The sequence below is a fragment of the Panicum hallii genome, chromosome 6, assembly GCF_002211085.1.
Source record: "Panicum hallii strain FIL2 chromosome 6, PHallii_v3.1, whole genome shotgun sequence".
NCBI classification, from domain to species: domain Eukaryota; kingdom Viridiplantae; phylum Streptophyta; class Magnoliopsida; order Poales; family Poaceae; genus Panicum; species Panicum hallii.
Genome location: NC_038047.1, coordinates 40,508,627 through 40,527,988, shown reverse-complemented (window position 1 = coordinate 40,527,988; position 19,362 = coordinate 40,508,627). Strand labels below are relative to the sequence as shown.

Below are 19,362 nucleotides of genomic sequence, written 5' to 3'. Positions count from 1 at the left end.
CGCCGCAACTGCGGCCACGTTGTGCAATCGATGAAGAAGGGATGTATTATATCAACCACAACTAATGTTGGATAATGGGATAAACTATATGCTCGCGGTAAGAATACAACTTCCTCCAAAAAAACTCTCTTTTTTTTCAAGAATTCGTTAGGGCACTAAAAAAACCTAGAGTTATTTAGACGCGAACAAAGAAACTACCCATAAGAGAGAACACGATGCTTACCAGCTAGCCATGATCTTGTTTCTCCATTAAGGCCGATGCACGTACGTCCTATACATACGGAATTATTAATATAATTGCAAGAGAGATAAGGCTACCGAAGCCCCCGTACAGAATGCGCAGGCAATTAGGTCACCAGCGGTACGAGCACCGCGCAGTACGCTCGTACCGAGCGAGCACAGATCCTGCGCCAGGACGGGCCGCCGGCGCGATCACACGGATCGGCAGTTTTATGTTCGCTGTCGCCGGAGTTAACGCTCGCTCGCGCCCCTGATGCACGCACGGCCTCGCGCGTTAACTCTCGAGGCGCTACGTACCTTGGCGTGGCGAGTTGGCTCGGAAAGCTGCACACGAGGCAGCAGCATTGAGCTGCTGGCGTCGCTCGGCGCCCACCCCCCCCCCCCCCCCCCCCCCCAACTCCCTGGCCGGCCCGCCCCGATCACATGTCCGCGTCGCGCTCGCGCGTTCGGCGTCGCCGGCGGTAGCGAGACCGACCGCGGCCGTGGGCGCCGCGCGGCGCCGTGCCTGCCGCCCCCGCTCCGCTCCACCTCGCCGACTTACCGTCCGTCCGTCCCGTATCGCTCGCTCGACGGACCGTGTCCGATCCCGTCCCGCGCCGACTGTGTCTTTTACCCCGCCCGCTAGCTTCTCACCGGCCGGCCTCGCGTACGTACGGCATGCCGGGGCCGGCATGGGCGGTCGTACGCACGTACGTACGTACGAGGGCTGTTCGCGTACGTGTACCTCGGCACGTCGTGTACCGCGCGGTCCACGCCTACGCTTACGGCGGCGTACGTGCGTGTCTCGGTGTGAGCGATAGGGTGTCACGTGTGGGCGCAACGGCGGCCCATTCCGGCGAGGGGCAGCGTGCGTACGTGTGCTTTGTTACCTCTGCGGCGTACGTGTGCTATGTGCTCTCCCGTCCGGTGGTCGCGCAAGAACGACGAACCAGCCGGCCGGTGGCGTACGTACGCACGTACGCGGTGATAGATGGAGCATGGATGAGCAGTCGGATCGTACGGTCGTTCGGACACGGACACGGCCGTTGTTTGTTGCGGCTTACTGGTCGTGACCGATGGGTCGTGGTAGTGCTCGATCGAGTTGGGCAGTCAACGTACCTCTGGGCTCTGGCTGGGTCTGTCACGTGCCTGCTGTTGTTTTCTCTGGCTCACACTTCGTTACATGGCCAGTTTTGCAGCGATACTTTAAGTTGTTGATTGGTGGCGTTCACAAAGTTGGATTCAAAAAGGAAACGATTTGCCGTGTCTCGCTTGACTACTGTACATTATCCCCGGATCATATCTAGCTCGTTTTCTTGCTTCAGACTTTCTTATGGCGGGTTTTGCATCAGTAACTCACAGATTAATCATCAAGTCGGGTAGTAGTTCTTGAGGTACGTACCTGCTCGTTCTTGTCATTTTTAAAAATATTTATTCTTTAAAATGTTATATTTTCACGGGAATTATTGTGCAAAGCTTTACTTTATACTTTATAGTAGATCCTACCGATGTCAAAGATGACATTTACTAGGCGGGGAGTAGGGTGCACAAAGTTTGAATCTTGTACCCTCCTACGTACATGAGCGCGCGCCTTGTAAAAAGGAAACGGGTAATAACGACAACCATTTAAGAGAGGAGGATAGTACTGTAAGCTAGCTTAACCTCTTGCAATTGGATTGCAATCCGGCCATTAAGGTTCTTGTCCCGTACGTTGTCCAGTCGACCCCTTGATTTGCTAGAATCATTTGGGGTAGGGAAGGACCTGGCGCGCAGCTGCTAACCTATTGGCTACTGCATTGGCGGCTTCGTGTTTTGACCTGGGATAACTCTACTTCTGACACAGATGAGTATATAGCCTAAACCAACTGGGCATTCCCTAAACGCATCGATGCTCAAAAAGATGTTCTAGACATGCATTAGGTCTAGATCTTGCGCGGCTCTCGAGCCAGAAGAGAAGGCCGCTACAGCTACAACCAGGTAAAAACAGGCGAAGTGACGGGCCCTGCCGTGTGCGTGGGCGCAGTAAGTACGCCGTTTTGTTCCTTGTGTGACCCATAACTGCACTGGCTGTAGTGCCACCTGCTCTAACTCCAAAGCACGCTCAAACCTAGGTTACCGCATGATGGTCGCCGTGAAAATTGAATCCTTCTTGGCTCCAATCAAAAAAGAAAAGAAAATGGAATCCTTGGTGCGTGCTCTCTCCTTGAGTAAAAACGTGAGCATGAGGTTAAGAGCTAGATGCCTCATTGTACTGGACAGGATATAGTTTTCTTCCCTTCTAAACATAGAGGGAAATCTCATTCTTGGCGGATGCGTTTGGGCATTATCCGTGACGGAGTACCGCGAGTACCCTAGACCTATGGCAAGCATCGAGAACATCCGCCACACCTTGCCTGGCGCCGCCGTCCGTGCTGAGCCACCACCACCGTATTCCCATGCATTGTTTCACGGCCACACCGACACCACACCACCAAAAGAAACGGTCCTGGTTCAGCTAGACATGTGACTCATGTCTCCGCCTAAACTTACTGACCACAGTACGTAGCTCGTAAACTTGGTCTACACAAATCAATTTGTGATTTGCCGATTGATTTTTGAATTTGCATTGGAGGGCAATTGCAGAATTGCAACTCAGGCAGGATTACATGATTGTGAAGGGATCCGATCAAGGGAGGGAGGGGAAGAATTGGATGCTAGCTCGTGAGAGTAACAAAAGCTTACGCTCAGATGGCTGAGGTTTTCTAAAGCCATTATGCTGTCGATAGGTAGCTAAACAGCTTTTCGTAGAGCTAAGCTCAAGCTCTAGCACAATCAAGTTTGCTAATTGGCATGTTTTACCTAGAGTGTATAGTTCTCAAGCTTTAACTATCGGTGCTGGCAGAACTGCCAGTGCACGAAGACCAATGGGAAAGTAGCTCGACCATTCTCATCTCCACCCCGGCGCAAGTGGCGAATCCAGCGGCCAAGTGAAGAGGAGGTTTATCTTATTTCTGTTCTTCTTTCTCCTCTCTTCTTCTTCCTTCTTTGTTTTCAAAAATAAGAAGAGGATTCAGGGAGCTATCCATTGATTTTGGGGAGGAAGGAGGGCTTGATCCGCTGGCCTCCCTGAGATCTGCCCCTGCCCGGCGCTGGGTCTATAATCAGCATTGTTTTCTTTCGTAAAATTCTGCTATTTCCGGCAGAGATGCTATAAGGTTTGAAAAGGGAAACTCCGCCAAGCAAATTAGAAAGCGCCTTCTTCCATGACAGGCTGAGAGCTTCAGTCTTCCGCTTTTCAGAGTTCGAGAGCAGAGTGACTGAAACGATAGCTTCACTGCTCTGAACCTGACAGTCTGACACTCGGGCTCCGCTAAAGATTGACTCGCTCTTGAAACAGCATTTTTTAGAGATACAAGGAGAATCCAGTGCTTCAAGAAGAGCACTGTTTCTGCGCGGCTTCAATAATTAGAACCCTAGCTCGCTCCCCAGCATCATGTATAACCACAACATATAAATGGAGCTGATGTGAGGGACTGAGGATATGGCAGTGGCAGTAGTGTTCCTGATCGATCCTGCAGTGTTCTTTGGTACTACAGTTTACGGGAGCAGTGCATCTAATCTAGGTCCCTACTGCAGTACTCCACGATAATCAAATGATCTAGGGCCTAGTAGGAGTAGCTTAGCTTCCAGTAGTAGGTATACGAACTAGATCTGCAGAAGCATTAATGCCCATTACATTTTACTATTAGCATCAAACTTTCGCAAGAAATCTAAATCATAGTTTTCAGATTTGTTTCAGAGGGAAGTCTTTGTCTTCTTTCTTTGGGGGAACGGAAGTATTCATAAACTCTATCAGGTCAAAAGAAATTGTCGAGCCTGTAAACAGGGTTAATTTAAAGAAAAACAGTTGAAATCGTTACGATCAAATTTGAATTCAGTCAAAAATACATTAGAGCAGTCGAACCGGCTCAATATAACGTGGTTAACGAGCACATTTTGAGCCTGGCCAATAATTTTTTTTTGAGGGAATGCCATCTGGCTAGCTTAATATTTTCGTAGTATTGCTACATTTGTGCCCTTCGTTATGTAAGATTCGGACGTGAGCCTCTGTTGGGCTGGGCTAAAGAAGACCCCCGGTTCGATGGGAACCAAAGCTGGCCCGAATAACACCACTTGGTAGCACGGGCCTATTGTGCAAGACTCGGGCTCGGTTGGGCCACCTGTGTGGCTTTTATGTTCAGAAATAGTTTTTAAGGGTCCATGATGAAATTGGGCCATGACTTTTTGAGAAGGCCCCGAGATATATGATTTGGATTAACCAACTAGGCTTTGGGGCCTTGGGCAGTTAGACCGCCGCCAGGCCGTCAGCCCCTTCGTCGCGCTCACTGGGCAGCCCACCATCACCTCGTGGGCTCGATTCAACGGATACTCGTCTTGTCTGCTGCCCGGGTGCTCCTCCCATCCACCGTATCCGCCGGCCGGCGTAGCCGCGTAGGGCGGGCCTCCCTCTTCCTCCGGCGAGGCCGTGAGGCGGCGCCGCCGCCTTCCACCAGGTAGGTCTAGGAGATGCTGCGCCGGTGTGTTAGCAGGAATAGGATCAAGGTAGCACTGCTGCTCGCTGCAGCCTTTTTAGCGGTAGATTTAGCATAGATCTCCCGGTCATTACACGCTTCGCATGTTGAAGAACAAGAGGGTGGCTTCACTTGTTGCGCCGCGCATGTCCGTGCGAAGCTGGAAACTCAGCAACGGGAAGGATCAGAGAACATGAGTTCGTTCGATTCTCTCTTCAGAATGATGATGATGAGATTTTTTTTTAAGAAAAAAGAAAGGAGGAAAAGGGAAAAGGACCAGGGATTGGCGTGCACATGCTGGCGCCCGTAATCGCACGTGCCAGGACCGATTCGACACGCACGCAACGGGCCGACTGCCGGCCGGGCCGCGGCGCATTGATGGGAGCGGAGCTGCGCCGAGAGCGCGTCCGGCCGGCCGGGCGGCCGCGCGGCTGACCGCGACCGCCGGCGTGCGTTCGATGAACCCACGACCACGAGCAGATGATTCAAGGGCATATTTAGTTCCCTGCCTCAGTTGCAACAGTTTGCCACGTTTAAAATTAGGCAGGTTTAATCGAGTTAGCCGTGCGTTTGGTTTGCATCTATATCTGTGGCAAGATTTTTCTTTTACTGTGTAGATCCCACTCGTCAATAATTTGTAAAAGTATAGCAAGATTTTTTTAGACATGCTAAGGTGTGGCGTAGAATTTCAGCGACTAACCTCAGTCAGATATGGTAGAAAATGTATAGCAACTTTTAGCACTTTGGATGTGCAAACAAACGTGCCCTCACTTTTCGGCGAACTGGACGGACGGATCGGCCAAGGGCCAGGCACGACCCGTTCCGGCGTCAGCTGTTTCCATCGCCGCACGCACCGGCCTTATCCGTTGTAACTAGTACAAGTTACAAAAATACTTCCACGGGCCTTGAACGTGTAGTCACTGGCACCAGTATGATGTCTGTATGATGGGCGGAAATAAAATCGGTCGACTACTGCAAACACGGTACTCTGTTCAGGTGTCCGTGAACCGCCGGAAAGGTCCGCACTGCTGCTCGGATCGCACGCGCCGCCGCCCGCCGGCGCCACGACCACGACGGCCTCCTTGGCTAGCCGGCGCAACGGAGGAAGGAGCTAGGAGCCCTTCGCCGCGCCGGCGGCTCCGTACTCCGTGGTACTTTGTGTGCTCGCGCAGCGCCCCTAGCTGACTTTCAGTTTTTCAGTGGAGGAGCAAGTCAAAGCTCAAGAGCTGACTTCTGGCAGATGTCTCGTCAAAAGAAAAAGGGGGTGAACTGCACGGCAACCACTGGCTGCTCGGAACTCCACGGGATGCTGTGCTCTTTTTTTTTTGGCGAACAGTCTTGACGAGCGTCTGTTTGACCTGGCTCGCGATCCCCACGTCACTTGCGACCGCGTGTCAGATACATGCTTCGTCTCTGAAACTGTCAGCAGCAGCCATGTTCTAGGAGGAGCTGCTGCTGCCGGTGACTTTCCTGTATTCAACGACTTTACAACGCTGTTTTCTTCAGAACTTTCGGGCCTGAAACTTTGGACTTCGCCGTGCTGTGTTGGTCATCAATCCATTATTCACCCGACTACACCTTCTGGAGCCGTTTACACTTCACGTCCGAACACGGTTAGTTATTTCCTTTTATGAGAAAGGAAACACAGTTAGTTATTTCATTCTCGTAGGATATTTTATCGCCTTCGACAGTCCCCTGTGTCAAGACAGGAAGTCGGGGCCCTTATTTTTTTTACTGCTCGTCTGCTCGTAGCATCTCCTCACACTTGTGTTCTCAGACTCCTGTCCTAAGTGCTTGGACGCTGGTCTTTTTTTTTATCTTAAAGGAAAGCTATTGGTAAACATGTTAAAAAAAGTACATGTTTTCAACAAAGAATAGCACAATGCGCAAGGCTTGAAGGCCACTCACGCCGTCGTCGTGCGCTCTTACTCACTAGTCCGTCGGTCCCACTGCCACGCAAGATCTTAGCCTGTGACTATGAAACGCCTTTCTCCAGGGGGAAAAAAAATAAGTTCTCCTCGAAATTTTAAAATCAAAAGGTGAGCGCCACCATCTGCACGAGCGAGCGGTGCACGCAGCTGTGCTGCCTGCGCTCTTCCTCGCTCTCCACTAGCACCGGAGAGATTAGCATCCCAAAAGGCAGCATCGTAGCCGTCCTTTTGGTCACTTGACACCCCATTAGCCCATCAAGGACACGTCCCGTAAAAGCAGTGCTAGTACTACTACCATCTACCGCCACGCTACTTACTCCCAAAAAGTCCGAAAAAGAAAGCAGAAAACACAGCGAGAGCGTGTACGAGCACCCCGACTTGGCACGTGTTTAGCGAAAGGAAAAGGCACAGGTTTAATGCAGCACTGATGGGCACTGCTCGGTGCTCGCAGGGTCAGAGTCTCAGAGATGTCGACACGCCTCGCCTCGCCTCGCCATTTCGTAGCAGCGCGGCTGCCTGGGAGGACGAGGACTGCCCCGTTCCAGCCCGCACCAGCTGCGCCCTCGCCCCCCGCGTTTCTGGAACGGTCGCCGCCTCGCCCGGCCACGAGCACAAGCAGGCGGCCGCGCACCACGCGCTCCCACCCTAGTAGAAATCTTAATTCAACCAGTCCACCATCCATGCCAAGGTGCAGGGCAAGGAGTCCGAGTCCAACGCCGCGACCAACGCACCCACCTGACGGACGCGGTGCGCACCGGCGCAGACGGGGTGCGGCCGGACGCGGCGACGTGCGGCAGGGCCCCATGCCGGGGCCGCCAGCCCGTCGCGCTCGCATCCGATTCCCATTCCCACCACCTGCGGCTGGCGCGGGCCCGTCTGGGCGAGGGCGGCGAGCGGAGCGGCCAGCCGCGCGCCGGCGGCGGCCGGAACGCTCCCTAGCGTGGCAACCGTAGCGTTTGGACTTTGGACGAGAGTATATTCAGTGTGGTGCCAGAGAAATCCCCTTTTTCGCGCGTGTGGCTGGATCCCCCGGCGCGGGCTGCCATCGGCGACGTCGTTCTACGCAAGAATCTCGCAAAGAGATCCCGTGCCGCGAAAAGGCGACAAGAAAGAAGAAAAAAAGTTGATCCACCATTGCGTTAAGACATCCGAATAGGTCGAGAAGCGGTGTGAGCCGCGAGCTGCTGCGAGTGGTAGAACGGGCGTCTTCTCGTCCGACCATTTCTCTGATCATTTGTGTTCTAGACGTCGAGAGGCCACCGGCGATCGGATTGGGTCCTGAACCACCAGCTCGGCACGGCACGGCTACGCAAGGAGGAACCTGGGTGGTGAAGAGGCGCCACACGGGGGCTCAAGGGGAATTCCGTCGTGAGGTTGCTCACTACTAGTTCCATGCAAGTAATCCAAGCTGAGCCGCCAAGGGTACGAGTACGATACATCAGGCATCGCACACGTACACGGTGCTTGGCTGTTTGCTGCTGGGAGCTCATGTGGCTTCAAGCAAGAGGAAAAGGTTCCGGTAGGTACAAGTCACGACGGCCCACGGGTCTGCCCTGCTGCTCGCACGAGATGTGAGAATTACAAACACCGTATGGAGAGGCGCTGATGGCGTCGGTCTGATTATCTTATGGTTGACGCATGGTTATGCATAAACGTGCCTGAGGCAGCGTGAACTGTTCATTCTGACTTTCGGTTTGTCTAATAACACATGAAAGCGTGCCACGTGACGTACGGATGGAAAATTTAGGAACTCAGAATTTTGTCCGAGGATCAGCACTCTACCCCCCAACTTGTGGGTTTTTTTTTTATGAGAACGATCAAAAGCGTGCACATCATGTGAGGATGTGTTGGGAATTTTTTTTAGAGTTATAGGGTGGCATCACCCCAGCCATACTTAGAGAAGTAGGACCGTCCATTTAAGCGGTTTACAACACAGGTTCTCAGTTTAACATCATGACAGACATAAAGCGCCGCGCATGACTGCCGAAGGAGCCGAAATACAAAATGCCAGGGGTATCCCCTTACGGCACAAGCTTCCTTTTGTCTTTGTTCGGGGCGACGTTCAGCCGCACAGCATTCAGCTCTCCAGGACACCATTGCCGATCTTCTTCAGCAGGGACGCAAGATGTGGAGGCGCATGCTCCCGGTCACCATCGGTTGCCATCAAGAAGGCCGCCAGTTCTTTCTGCAGCTCGCCAGCTACATTGCTAAATTTCCAGGTCGTTTTGCCAAGAGTTTCAATGTTTCTGCCAAGAGCTCGTGGCAGCTTCTCTGGTGGGCAGAGGAGCTTCCAACTATGCCCTAGGTTTGATATATGATGCAACACACCCTGAACATCTTTCCAGCTCCCATTCTGAAAGCATAGAGAACTTCCATAGCCCCCACAGGGCAGCAGAGGAGATAATATTAACAGCAGCATACTTTTTGTCACTAAGCCACAGTTTACCAATTGAAATAAGATCATCACCACATTTAAGGCCTACCACTTCAGAGATGCTGCACAAGATTTGAATGGCTACTACACAGCCAAAAAAGAGGTGACGAGGAGTTTCCTCCTCATTGCGGAAAAAAAACATCTCTTATTCTCTACATTTTTCCTCTTAGCCACATTGTCCCAAGTCATAATCTTATGCCGTGAGAGGAGCCAAAGAAAATAGACTCTAGATGGAATATTCAGGACAGATTGTTGATAGGTAGACAGGTCTAATGCCACCTTATACAGGGATTGGGAAGAGTAAACTCCATTAGAATTAAAGGTCCAAAAAAGCTCATCACTATCATCGGACAGGTTCAGGGTTGAAACCCACCTCCTCCCATTGTTGCATACAGTTCTCCTAAAAGAGTAGTGGGTAATTTAAAAAGATTTAAATTCATGCCCAAACCAGGACAAGATCATACCACTCCGTTCCGTTCCAAACAAACGAGAAATCCCAAAGGCGCTTGCGTTGCCGCTGTTCAACAGCTGATCATACTTTTCTGCTCCCCGTTTTCTAAGCCGTAACCCCGGGACGCACCCTTTCCGTCTACTAACGGAACGGCGGACCCGCCGTTGCCGTTCCCACAGAGCCACGACTCTGCTGCCGGCCCGTCACGAAGCATCCCGTTCCTAACTTCCTATTCTTCCGTCTTTATTCCAACGCCCCGTCCCGTCCCAGTCTTCCTCCGCCGTCTGTCCGTCGCGTCCGCCCAGCCCTCGAGGAAAATCCGCCACCGTCCGCTCCGAAAAACCCTAGCCAGGGCCCACCCACGGACGGCCCAGATGCGAAGCAACGGCCAAGCCGCGCCGCGCGCCTGCCTGCTTTCCGTTTCCAATGTGCCCGCGCCGCCGCGCGACGTGCGGGGAAGCCGCAGGCAGCCGGCCACCGACCCGACGCGGCCACAGCCAGCCGTCCGCCTCCCGCGTCAAGGCGAAGCGAACCCCGGAAAGCTCTGCCGCTGGGGCTGGCGGCCAGGTCGCCTCTCCCTCCCCACCCACCTCCTGACCTCCCCCCGGCCCCCGCCCGCGACTACGGACGAATCTGCCTTCCCCAGTCCGACCGCTGGAGGCCGCGAAGCCAGCCAGCCACCTCCCCCCGTCCGCTCGTCTTCTTCCTCGCCTCTTGCGCGCGGCGCTCCGGCCCAGCTATAAATAGCGCCCGCCCCCGCCGCCCCAGCACCGAGGCAGCATATGTCACAGAGGACCAGCGTCCCACACTCCTCCCGCATAGCCTGCGTCCTCCATTGCCACCTCCTGGTCTCCAGTCAGACGTGTGCCCCAGCTCCTATTGGCAGCAGTAGAAGCTAGCTAAATCTCGAGTTTTTCTTCGTTTCGTTTCGGGGTCCGCTCGAGCTTCCTTGAGCAGCTTCCGTTTTTGGTTATCGGCTTCCTTTGGTCTCGGATCCACCCTCCCCGATAAAAGGGAGGCGGAGAGGAAGGAAGGAACAGCGGCGAGGAAGAAAGCAAGGGAGCGAGCAATGGGGGTCAAGGGATTCGTCGAGGGCGGCATCGCCTCCATCGTGGCCGGCTGCTCCACGCACCCGCTCGACCTCATCAAGGTCCGCATGCAGCTGCAGGGGGAGGCGGCGGCCGCGGCGGCGCCGCAGCCGGCGATGCGCCCGGCGCTCGCGGTCCCCGCGGGCGGCCAGACCGTGGCGCTCCCGCAAGAAGTCCCGGTGCCGCCGCCGAGGAAGCCCGGCCCGCTCGCCGTCGGCGCGCAGATCCTGCGCTCCGAGGGCGCCGCGGGGCTCTTCTCCGGGGTGTCCGCCACCATGCTTCGCCAGACGCTCTACTCCACCACGCGGATGGGGCTCTACGACATCCTCAAGACCAAGTGGACCCAGGAGAACGGCGGCGTGCTGCCGCTGCACCGCAAGATCGCGGCGGGGCTCATCGCGGGCGGCGTCGGCGCGGCCGTGGGCAACCCGGCCGACGTGGCCATGGTGCGGATGCAGGCGGACGGGCGCCTGCCCCTCGCCGAGCGCCGCAACTATCGCAGCGTCGGGGACGCCATCGGCCGGATGGCGCGCGACGAGGGCGTCCGCAGCCTCTGGCGCGGCTCGTCGCTCACGGTGAACCGCGCCATGATCGTCACGGCGTCGCAGCTGGCCACCTACGACCAGGCCAAGGAGGCCATCCTCGCGCGCCGGGGCGCCGGCGCCGACGGCCTCGCCACGCACGTCGCCGCCAGCTTCACCGCCGGCCTCGTAGCCGCCGCGGCCTCCAACCCCGTCGACGTGGTCAAGACGCGGATGATGAACATGAAGGTGGCGCCCGGCGCACCCCCGCCGTACGCCGGCGCCGTGGACTGCGCGCTCAAGACCGTGCGGTCCGAGGGGCCCATGGCTCTGTACAAGGGGTTCATCCCCACCGTGATGCGCCAGGGCCCCTTCACCGTGGTGCTCTTCGTCACGCTCGAGCAGGTGCGCAAGGTCTTCAAGGGCGTCGAGTTCTGAGGCCGCCGGCCACCACGACGAAGATGATGACGACAACCGCCACCACCGCCGTGTTACCGGCCTACCACCGCGTCGGCTGCTACGAGTAATCGCTCGCTGCCACCCGGCATAGCTTGCATCCCGTGTCAGCCTAGCGATAATCCCTTCCTGCATCCTATTGTCTGGGGATGGAAATAGGGAATATGGAATTGAGTACATGACCAGAAGTTCAATGGAAATTTCAGATATTTTATTAAAAATCGCCGCTGCAATTTCTAGCGATTATTCACGCTTTCATTTCGGTGAGCTCCCAAGATGTTGGAACTTGAAAGAACTGAATAGACAATTGGACCCGATCGAAGTAGGGTAGGGGGTTGGCAATCAACAATCAATGGTGTTCTAAACTCGATCAAGAACAGACGGTTTGAGGATTTGACGGGCCATGAACGAACCCTCCCCGGTTCCAGCCTCCCGGATGATGCTAGCTGGGGCCGTCACGAGATCCCGCGGGGCGAACGGCAAGGCGCCAAGCCGGAGACGTGTCGCTGGATCTGCAAAAACTTTAGTACCATCTTGGTACCGCACGATAGCGACGTGCTGGTTCTGGGCCCCAGGGTCACTGCTAGCACTACTCTTTTTAAGATTCAAATCAAAATCCTCCTAAAAGTTGTCCACGTTCACACACGCAAAACAAAATGTTCTCTCGGTGTCTGACAGTGCTTGATGCCGATGCAAATTAGGTGTCACGGCTGCCATTAGAGGCCAATAGCAACGGCAGTAGGTGCGGCTCTGACAATTACCGGACCTAGAGCACGATAAACCAATAATCCTCTTGACAATTGGGTGCCAACTTTGCCAGCAGCAGCAGCAGCACTAGCGCAGGAACGAACATGGCAACCACGCAAAGAGGTCACAGCGGGTCAGGTTTGTTTCCTAGTAGCTGGGCGGCTGGGCAGACTTCCAGTTTCGGGTTAGATGTTTCTATTTACATCATGCTGAGATTTCAAATTATATTTCGTCCAAGAAAAAGGACAGGTTCCATAAATTTCAGCATAGTTTTAAGTGTTTAAATCCGACAGTAGTTCTTTTACCTTTAAGCATAACCGTTGACATCATGCGTGAGACCAACTGATCCTCTTGAGAAAACAACAATGTTGCCCTTCAAGCGCTTACTACAGCCGGCTCATCTGGTTCTCCCATATCCTGCAGGCTGACAAGGACGATGCTGAAAAACGCGAATCACATGGCATGGTTATTAGTAGTGGCGAAAAAAAGATGGGCTGAAATTCAGTTTTGGGCAGGTAATCATAAAAGGAATTCCATCCTCAACTTGCATTGGTCGATTCTAGGAAAGAAACAAACTGTCAACTTGGCAATCTGATTACTTTAAGTGGACACACTGTTCAGCATATCGCGTTGTGGCGTTGAGTTATGACCAACTTGTGCTGAGAATTTCCATTTATCAAGCTAGCATATCACAGTGCTTTGTGGCAGACAGGCAGTCAATGAAAATGCTAGCAGATGCTTAAGAGTTATTGGAGACATGCACTGTTAGAGGTATGAACTCTCTCGTGTACAGAAGAATAAGGCTAAGGCGAATACTGTGTATCAAGCAGAACCAGCAGATTAGTTGATCACGAATCAAACAATAATGACTAGGAGCCTACAACTAGGGCTATGTGAAATTGATGGCAATAAGTATGGTTTTAAGTATACGTACATGTACCAAAAAGATCTGATCATAGCTAGTGCTATGTTAAATTGGTGTCAAAAGTTATATTTAAATATACATCTAAATGCTGAGGTCTGAATGAAACGGACCTCATAAGCATCTATCTGTAAGGATTTCCTACAGCATACTTTCCTAGAAAAGGGAGTGTCCAAAAGAAATTGTCAAATAAGATTATGTATTTAACAATATATCTCCAATGCTATTCTATACCCAAGTACGAGAAGGTTGGATATAGGATGTGATTTGAAAGTTCATTTTATCTAGATTGATAGGTTTCATAAATTTCTCTAAATTTACACAGGCAGGGTTTCCAGTTGGGAAAACTTAAAAGCCAAAAATAGAGTTCGCAGTATATGCCCATCCTGCCATTTAGATGAAGGGTAGGAACCCGGAGATGCATACCTGATCATACGAGTGATGGTTTAATTAGTCCTTACCAACTCCAACAAAATTGTTGTGAGAAAATCATGGTCATCGACTTCCTTCAGACATACATCTGACAATGATAATCAGAATAACACGATGCTCAAACTGATAAGAGGGTCAATACAAGTCAGAAAGTTACACAGCTGGTATGTTTTCTAGAAACACCAGGGGGTCTAAGTATAACAGTAAAACTGAGAAGTCAGCGAACCCAATCATCACAAAACAAAAGGCACAAAAATTTCGAAGATCAATCATTTATCAAGCCAGCATGTGTCTTAACACAGAAATCACCTGAGGAAAAGCTTTAGTTGTGCAATGCACCCAGGTTCTTAGCATATAAATCTTGCTTGCATAGTTGCAAGGATGCAATCAATAGTGATACAGTTCAGAATGGAATTTTACCATCATCAGTATTTTTTTCTCTATCGAATAAGGAAGAGAGCTGTGCATCATTTCATTATAGAAGCAGCTGCGTGTTGAGCAAACCATCCTCACCTTTCATTATCATCAGTGTTATAAATGATCTTTAATGTCGTTGATCAATTGTTAGAATTACGTTCCACTACACCATTATTACTTGGACCAACTGGTTTGACCTGCAACATGTACAGCCACAGAATTGAAGTAGTAGAACACCAGAGACAGCCAGCAGAGAGAAAGAAGCCAAATGTGTTTTCTTTCCAGAAAAGAAGCGACATGTTTTAATTGTATATACATTCACAGGAAGTCATGAAAATAAGTGAAAAGTAACAGATCACAATAAAGGATTGCCAAGGGATCAGAAGTTCCCATGACAGCACAGAAGTTTTCCTCAGGCTTGAAGTGAGAACCAGAATTCTTTAGTTGACAGACACTTCACACTATAGGATCTAGTGGGCTGAATTGACCAGTACAATCTGTCGGCCAATTGGACTTGGCCCACTTGCTGTTTTTCATCTTTGCCCCCAGGACAAGTTGTATGGTTTTTCAAAGAGCCATAAAAGGTTAATAGCATGAACTTAGAGGTCTTACAAATTTATCATTCAATATTTCCACCTAAAGGCAAGCCTGCACATGATTATTTGTGAACACTTAAGAGAAGGGTGTAAACTACAAAAGAACAGGCTCAGCGGCCAAACCTAAACTCAACATGACACATACATCAAACAACACAAGCAACTTTTTTTTTTACAGGATTGCACCTAACCTACAGGAAACATACACAGGCTCAGCGGTTTGCTTAACATTTTATTCCTCTCTTGTGTTAAAATAAAAATTTCAAAATGATACTTTACGGTTATGTGAACAAACTTGTGCATTTCAACGGCACCAATTTCCTAAGCTGCAGAGTTTCCGGTGTTACAGAGGATATATCCTGATAAATAAAACCATGTACTACTAGTTTGAAAAAAAAAAAGTACTACTGGGACATTGAACATGTTCTTTATGAAGATGGACTGTTGATCTATAGGTCAAAGTCCCATGGATGCATGGTCTCTGTGAATCTGCTTGTGCAAACCTGAGAGACCTAGAGACTAAAGAAAGTATCTCAGGGACATGGATTACCCTATTCCTATCAATCATCTGGAAACATGTAGTGGACTTCTGAATTCAGATACCACCTTAGTGGACGTAGCTAAACTAATGTTGTGATAAACTTCATAGATATAGATAGGCTATTGGACAGTAGACAACATATGGTGGTGTGCACTCTCTTATTTTAGAGTCTGTACTCAGCTTTAGATGAAGATAAAAAAATTTACATCCCTTGGAATCAAATAATGGGGAGGACAACTTCCTTTTCCTTGACAGATAAGAAATTCCTGATCCAAGGAAATTTGAATCCATTTCTATCAAACTTTAAACAACCTTCACAAGGGTTCTTGAAAAAAAATATGTTGTTATCAAACTTTAAACAACTATCAAACTTTTAGAATGACATTTTACTGTTTACTCTGTTGTGAATATATAACCTAATCCAAAGATTCCAGGTTGCTGAACTGCAGAGTTTCCAGTGTCATTGAGAAAATATCCTGATGCAAAACTAAATAGTTGTTGGGATTCGAATGTGCCCCTTGTGAAGATAAAGGGTTGAGCTATAGGCAGGTCCCATGGATACCTAATTGTGAAAGCCTGAAGTGATCTAGAGATCAAGACAGTGCCCCTGTGGACATGAATCACACAATTTGTATCTATCATCTGGAAGCATGTAGTAAACTTGGATTTTGATCCCAACTTACTGAACTTAGATAAAGTAATGGCCGTGATAAAGTTCATAGACAAAGATAGGCTATTGAGCAGTACAACTTACAGTGATCTGGCAATTTCTTAATTTATGGTAGACTCAACTTGAGATGATAATTACAATTTTTGGCATCCTTTGCTTGGTATCAAGAAAGTGGAAGACACTTCATTTTCCTGAAAAATAAATGTGAATCTATTTGTATCAAACTTTATGTCCTTTCGCAAAGGATTCTTGGAAAAATTAAGTGTGGTCGTAAATATATCAGATCATCGAAGCAAATTACTACAAAGGAGTGCTATTCAAAGACTGGATTCGAAATAAGAAATGAAGTGCATGTGCATTAAAGAACAGCAGCGTTATCTTGGTAGTGATAGTACATCACTGGCAAATAGATGATACATGCCAAGGAGAACAGCACTAAATTTCTGTGCGGAACAATGTTCTAACTAAGGCAATCTTAAATGTTAACAAAGGCAATCTTAAATGTACAATGCAACTACGGCAAATCCTTGGAGCCATGTTCAGAAAGAGTAGCATCATCAAACAATAAGCATGTACACATACATAGGAACGTGATGAAAACAATTGGACTACCTTTTCATATGGAAACCAATCCAAATGCTAAATCTAAAGGCTGGATATACTTCCAAAAGGACTTATGAGCTTTTGTCCAAGTGCATACTGAAAGCTCCATCTCATCTAACAACAACTACTCTGTCAAAGTTCAAAGCACTTGTCACTTCCAGAAAGGACTCTCGTCATTTAGGACAAAGGTGGATTCTTTATCTAGTGTAACTTCGGAATGGCTGATCTGCACTGGACTAAAGGACCACCACACAGGAACCACTGTTCTACCCATTTTCTACAACCTGTCCCCAAACATAACAATCAAAAAGCTACTTACTGAAAATGTAACAGAGAAGACAACAAGACTTTGAATCACCGTCCATTCTATTTCCGTCAGGGGCACCTGGGACCAAATTAACCTATCCAGTCAAATTGCCATGCACCTGCAATCAATTATTTTCGATGGTGTAATAGGTGGTAACCCTCGTGAAGAGAACAACAACTACACGAAACCTGAACTTAGTCATCACCAGGAAGCATGAATATTCTCCAAGGCGACACCGTGAATCTCTGGATGGCGCAATCCTACCTAAACAACACCTACACCGCACGCACCAATTCGCAACTCCACGAATCCGCGTCGATTACCTATCCATCATATTCCTGACGCTGACGCGGGATCTTCAGGACGCTAACAGCCTACTTAACCTGCTGACCCATTACATCGAACACCTAGAGCGCGCACCAAACCACCACATGCCCCAGAATCCCCTCCCCCCCCCCCCCCCGGTCCGTCATCTTCCGCTTGTCGCGTTGCTCCTGGACTGCGGGATTTTAAGAGCGCTCGATCCACCGGTGGTCCACGCCTCGCGTGCGGGCGAAAAGGAGGGGATAAGCCTATATTTAGCAAGCTGGTGGTGGTGGATCCGGCCATCTATGGATTGAACAACGCGGCTGTGATCGCTGATCGGAGTGGATTGAGCCAATTCGTAATTGTTTGACTTGCAATGCGAGAAGAGAACGTGGACGAGTGCAAGAGGACTGGAGGTGCGTGGCCTAGTCTAGACGGAAACGAAAGGGATCCCGGAATCTTACGTTGCGACGGCGAAGCGCGGGGCCGTACCGGGCTGGTTGGTTGGTACAGAAGAAACAGCTTGTTGCGGTTGCGGCGGCGGACGCCGGCGGTGCGGCGCCGGGGCGCACTGCCACTGGGCAATGTGACTGACCGGCCACTGGGCTAGTGGGCTCCCACCCCGGCCCGTGACGCCAAGCGGCGAAGGTTGGTTCAACTTCCTCGACGACTTCAACAGAGGATGGAAAACGAAAACCGCATGCGCAGCTCAGCTGGATACAAAATGGCCGTTTGTTCACCATGGGATCATAAATTCCATTAGCTATGCCTCGGATCACCATAGAGCTGCCACATCCCTGCTGCTGGAACAGAAGTTTTTCTGTAAAATTACCACGAAGGTTCACGCAGATGAGGTCCACTACATCTTGTTCCAAAGCAAAATGCTTTTTTGCAGCCTGACGGCAAGATCGTTGCGTTGCGTTCAGATGATCAGATCGCCACTTCTCTTTACCCAAATGAGGATACGGACAGTAACTACCTAAACGAGTCGGCCCCGCTGGGCCTCCTGGTCTCGTCGGCTGCATCTAAACCTACTGGCCGACGACGTCGGCGGGCGCATCGGCTGCGACATGATCTGCGAGCTTGGTCAATACGACGCTGCCCCGACTGTGATACCTGAGGAAAAAGTTGGCGCACTAGAAAACGAACACACGCAGCGCAGCGTGAGCTTCGGCCAAGTATTCTGCTGGGAGACTTTTACCCGGTGGATAGGTTGGGACCTAAACCACACCGCAAGCCAACAAGTACTACGGCTTTTCCATAAGGTAGAGTACCGAGTACTCCATTCGGGAAAACGGCCAAGTACCAGTTCGAGACTTTAGACTTTAAACTACTGGGTCTCGCACGCACGTTCATGGGTAGCGCGGAGTAGGCGCTAGGCGCGATCTGTCCGAGCAGTCTCCGTCGAAGACCCCGGGCTACGCTGAACCAACAGGTAGTCGCGCACGTGCAGTGGACTCGCCTCCTTTTTTCTTCGTCTACTCCAGTATCTTTCACCGGTGTGCAAAGAGTGAGGCCATTCTTAATTTCAGCTGACAAGTAAACTGGGCGTAAAATTATTTTCAGCGAGCGGCAGTCGGTGAGGATCGGAATCTAGTGGGCAAGTGGCGAGACCGTCTACTGCGTCGTCGTGGTCTCACCGTGTCCGTCCATCGTAGACGCTGGCTACCTTGCATGTTACTACGTGTCCGGTCAAAAAAGAAAAACAGATCGCTCGTGTCTCCAGAGAAGGTGCGCGTGCTGCGGAAGCGAGTGTTAATTCCCTATGCCCCCCGCCGGACGCGACCGGGGCCGGCCCACGCGTCGGCTGGCGCGGAGGAATCAGCGCCGCGCGTGTAGCTCGCCGCGTCCGAGAGGCCAGGGCGATTGAGCCGGGAGGCGCTTTCGCCTTTGTCTCCTGCGTTGCGTCCGCCCTCCGGCGCCGACGTGGTGCCGCGTCGTCCGGACCCGGCTCGACCCACCCCACCGACCGACCGACCCGCCCTCGTCCTCCCTCCACCCGCCGACCGCTAGCCGCGCCCGACGGCTCCGACCAACGACCCGGCCCGGCGCGTACGGTACGTGGCTGCCGTCGCGCCCTCGCCACGCCGCACGCCCGCACGTGAGCACCCCGGGTTCGGCTTTGGCGGCTTCCGCGCTTACCACGCGGGCTCGGGCGACACCTGTCGCGC

At 51.3% G+C, this 19,362-nt stretch overlaps 1 protein-coding gene and 1 long non-coding RNA gene across 3 annotated transcripts; one reads left to right on the top strand and one right to left on the bottom strand.

Annotated features, from left to right (window-relative positions):
• Nucleotides 1-10,348: 10,348 nt before the first annotated feature.
• Nucleotides 10,349-11,871, top strand: LOC112897103 (mitochondrial uncoupling protein 5-like). The gene has a single exon (XM_025965302.1). It carries the CDS (start codon nucleotides 10,655-10,657, stop codon nucleotides 11,630-11,632), a length of 978 nt encoding a protein of 325 aa, XP_025821087.1. The 5' UTR covers nucleotides 10,349-10,654; the 3' UTR covers nucleotides 11,633-11,871.
• A 91-nt stretch (nucleotides 11,872-11,962) lies between these two features.
• Nucleotides 11,963-17,780, bottom strand: LOC112897104. Of its 2 annotated transcripts, none has more exons than XR_003229584.1 (5): nucleotides 17,656-17,780; nucleotides 16,060-16,166; nucleotides 14,265-14,365; nucleotides 13,746-13,839; nucleotides 11,963-12,836 (listed from the first exon to the last, which is right to left on the bottom strand). It is a non-coding gene; the product is annotated as an uncharacterized LOC112897104 (long non-coding RNA). The 2 variants fall into 2 exon arrangements; XR_003229585.1 differs by having other exon boundaries at nucleotides 11,963-12,821.
• Nucleotides 17,781-19,362: the final 1,582 nt, after the last annotated feature.

Bases quoted from the DNA above. Each gene is read 5' to 3' on its own strand.
- LOC112897103 (XM_025965302.1), top strand. From the start codon at position 10,655: ATGGGGGTCAAGGGATTCGTCGAGGGCGGCATCGCCTCCATCGTGGCC.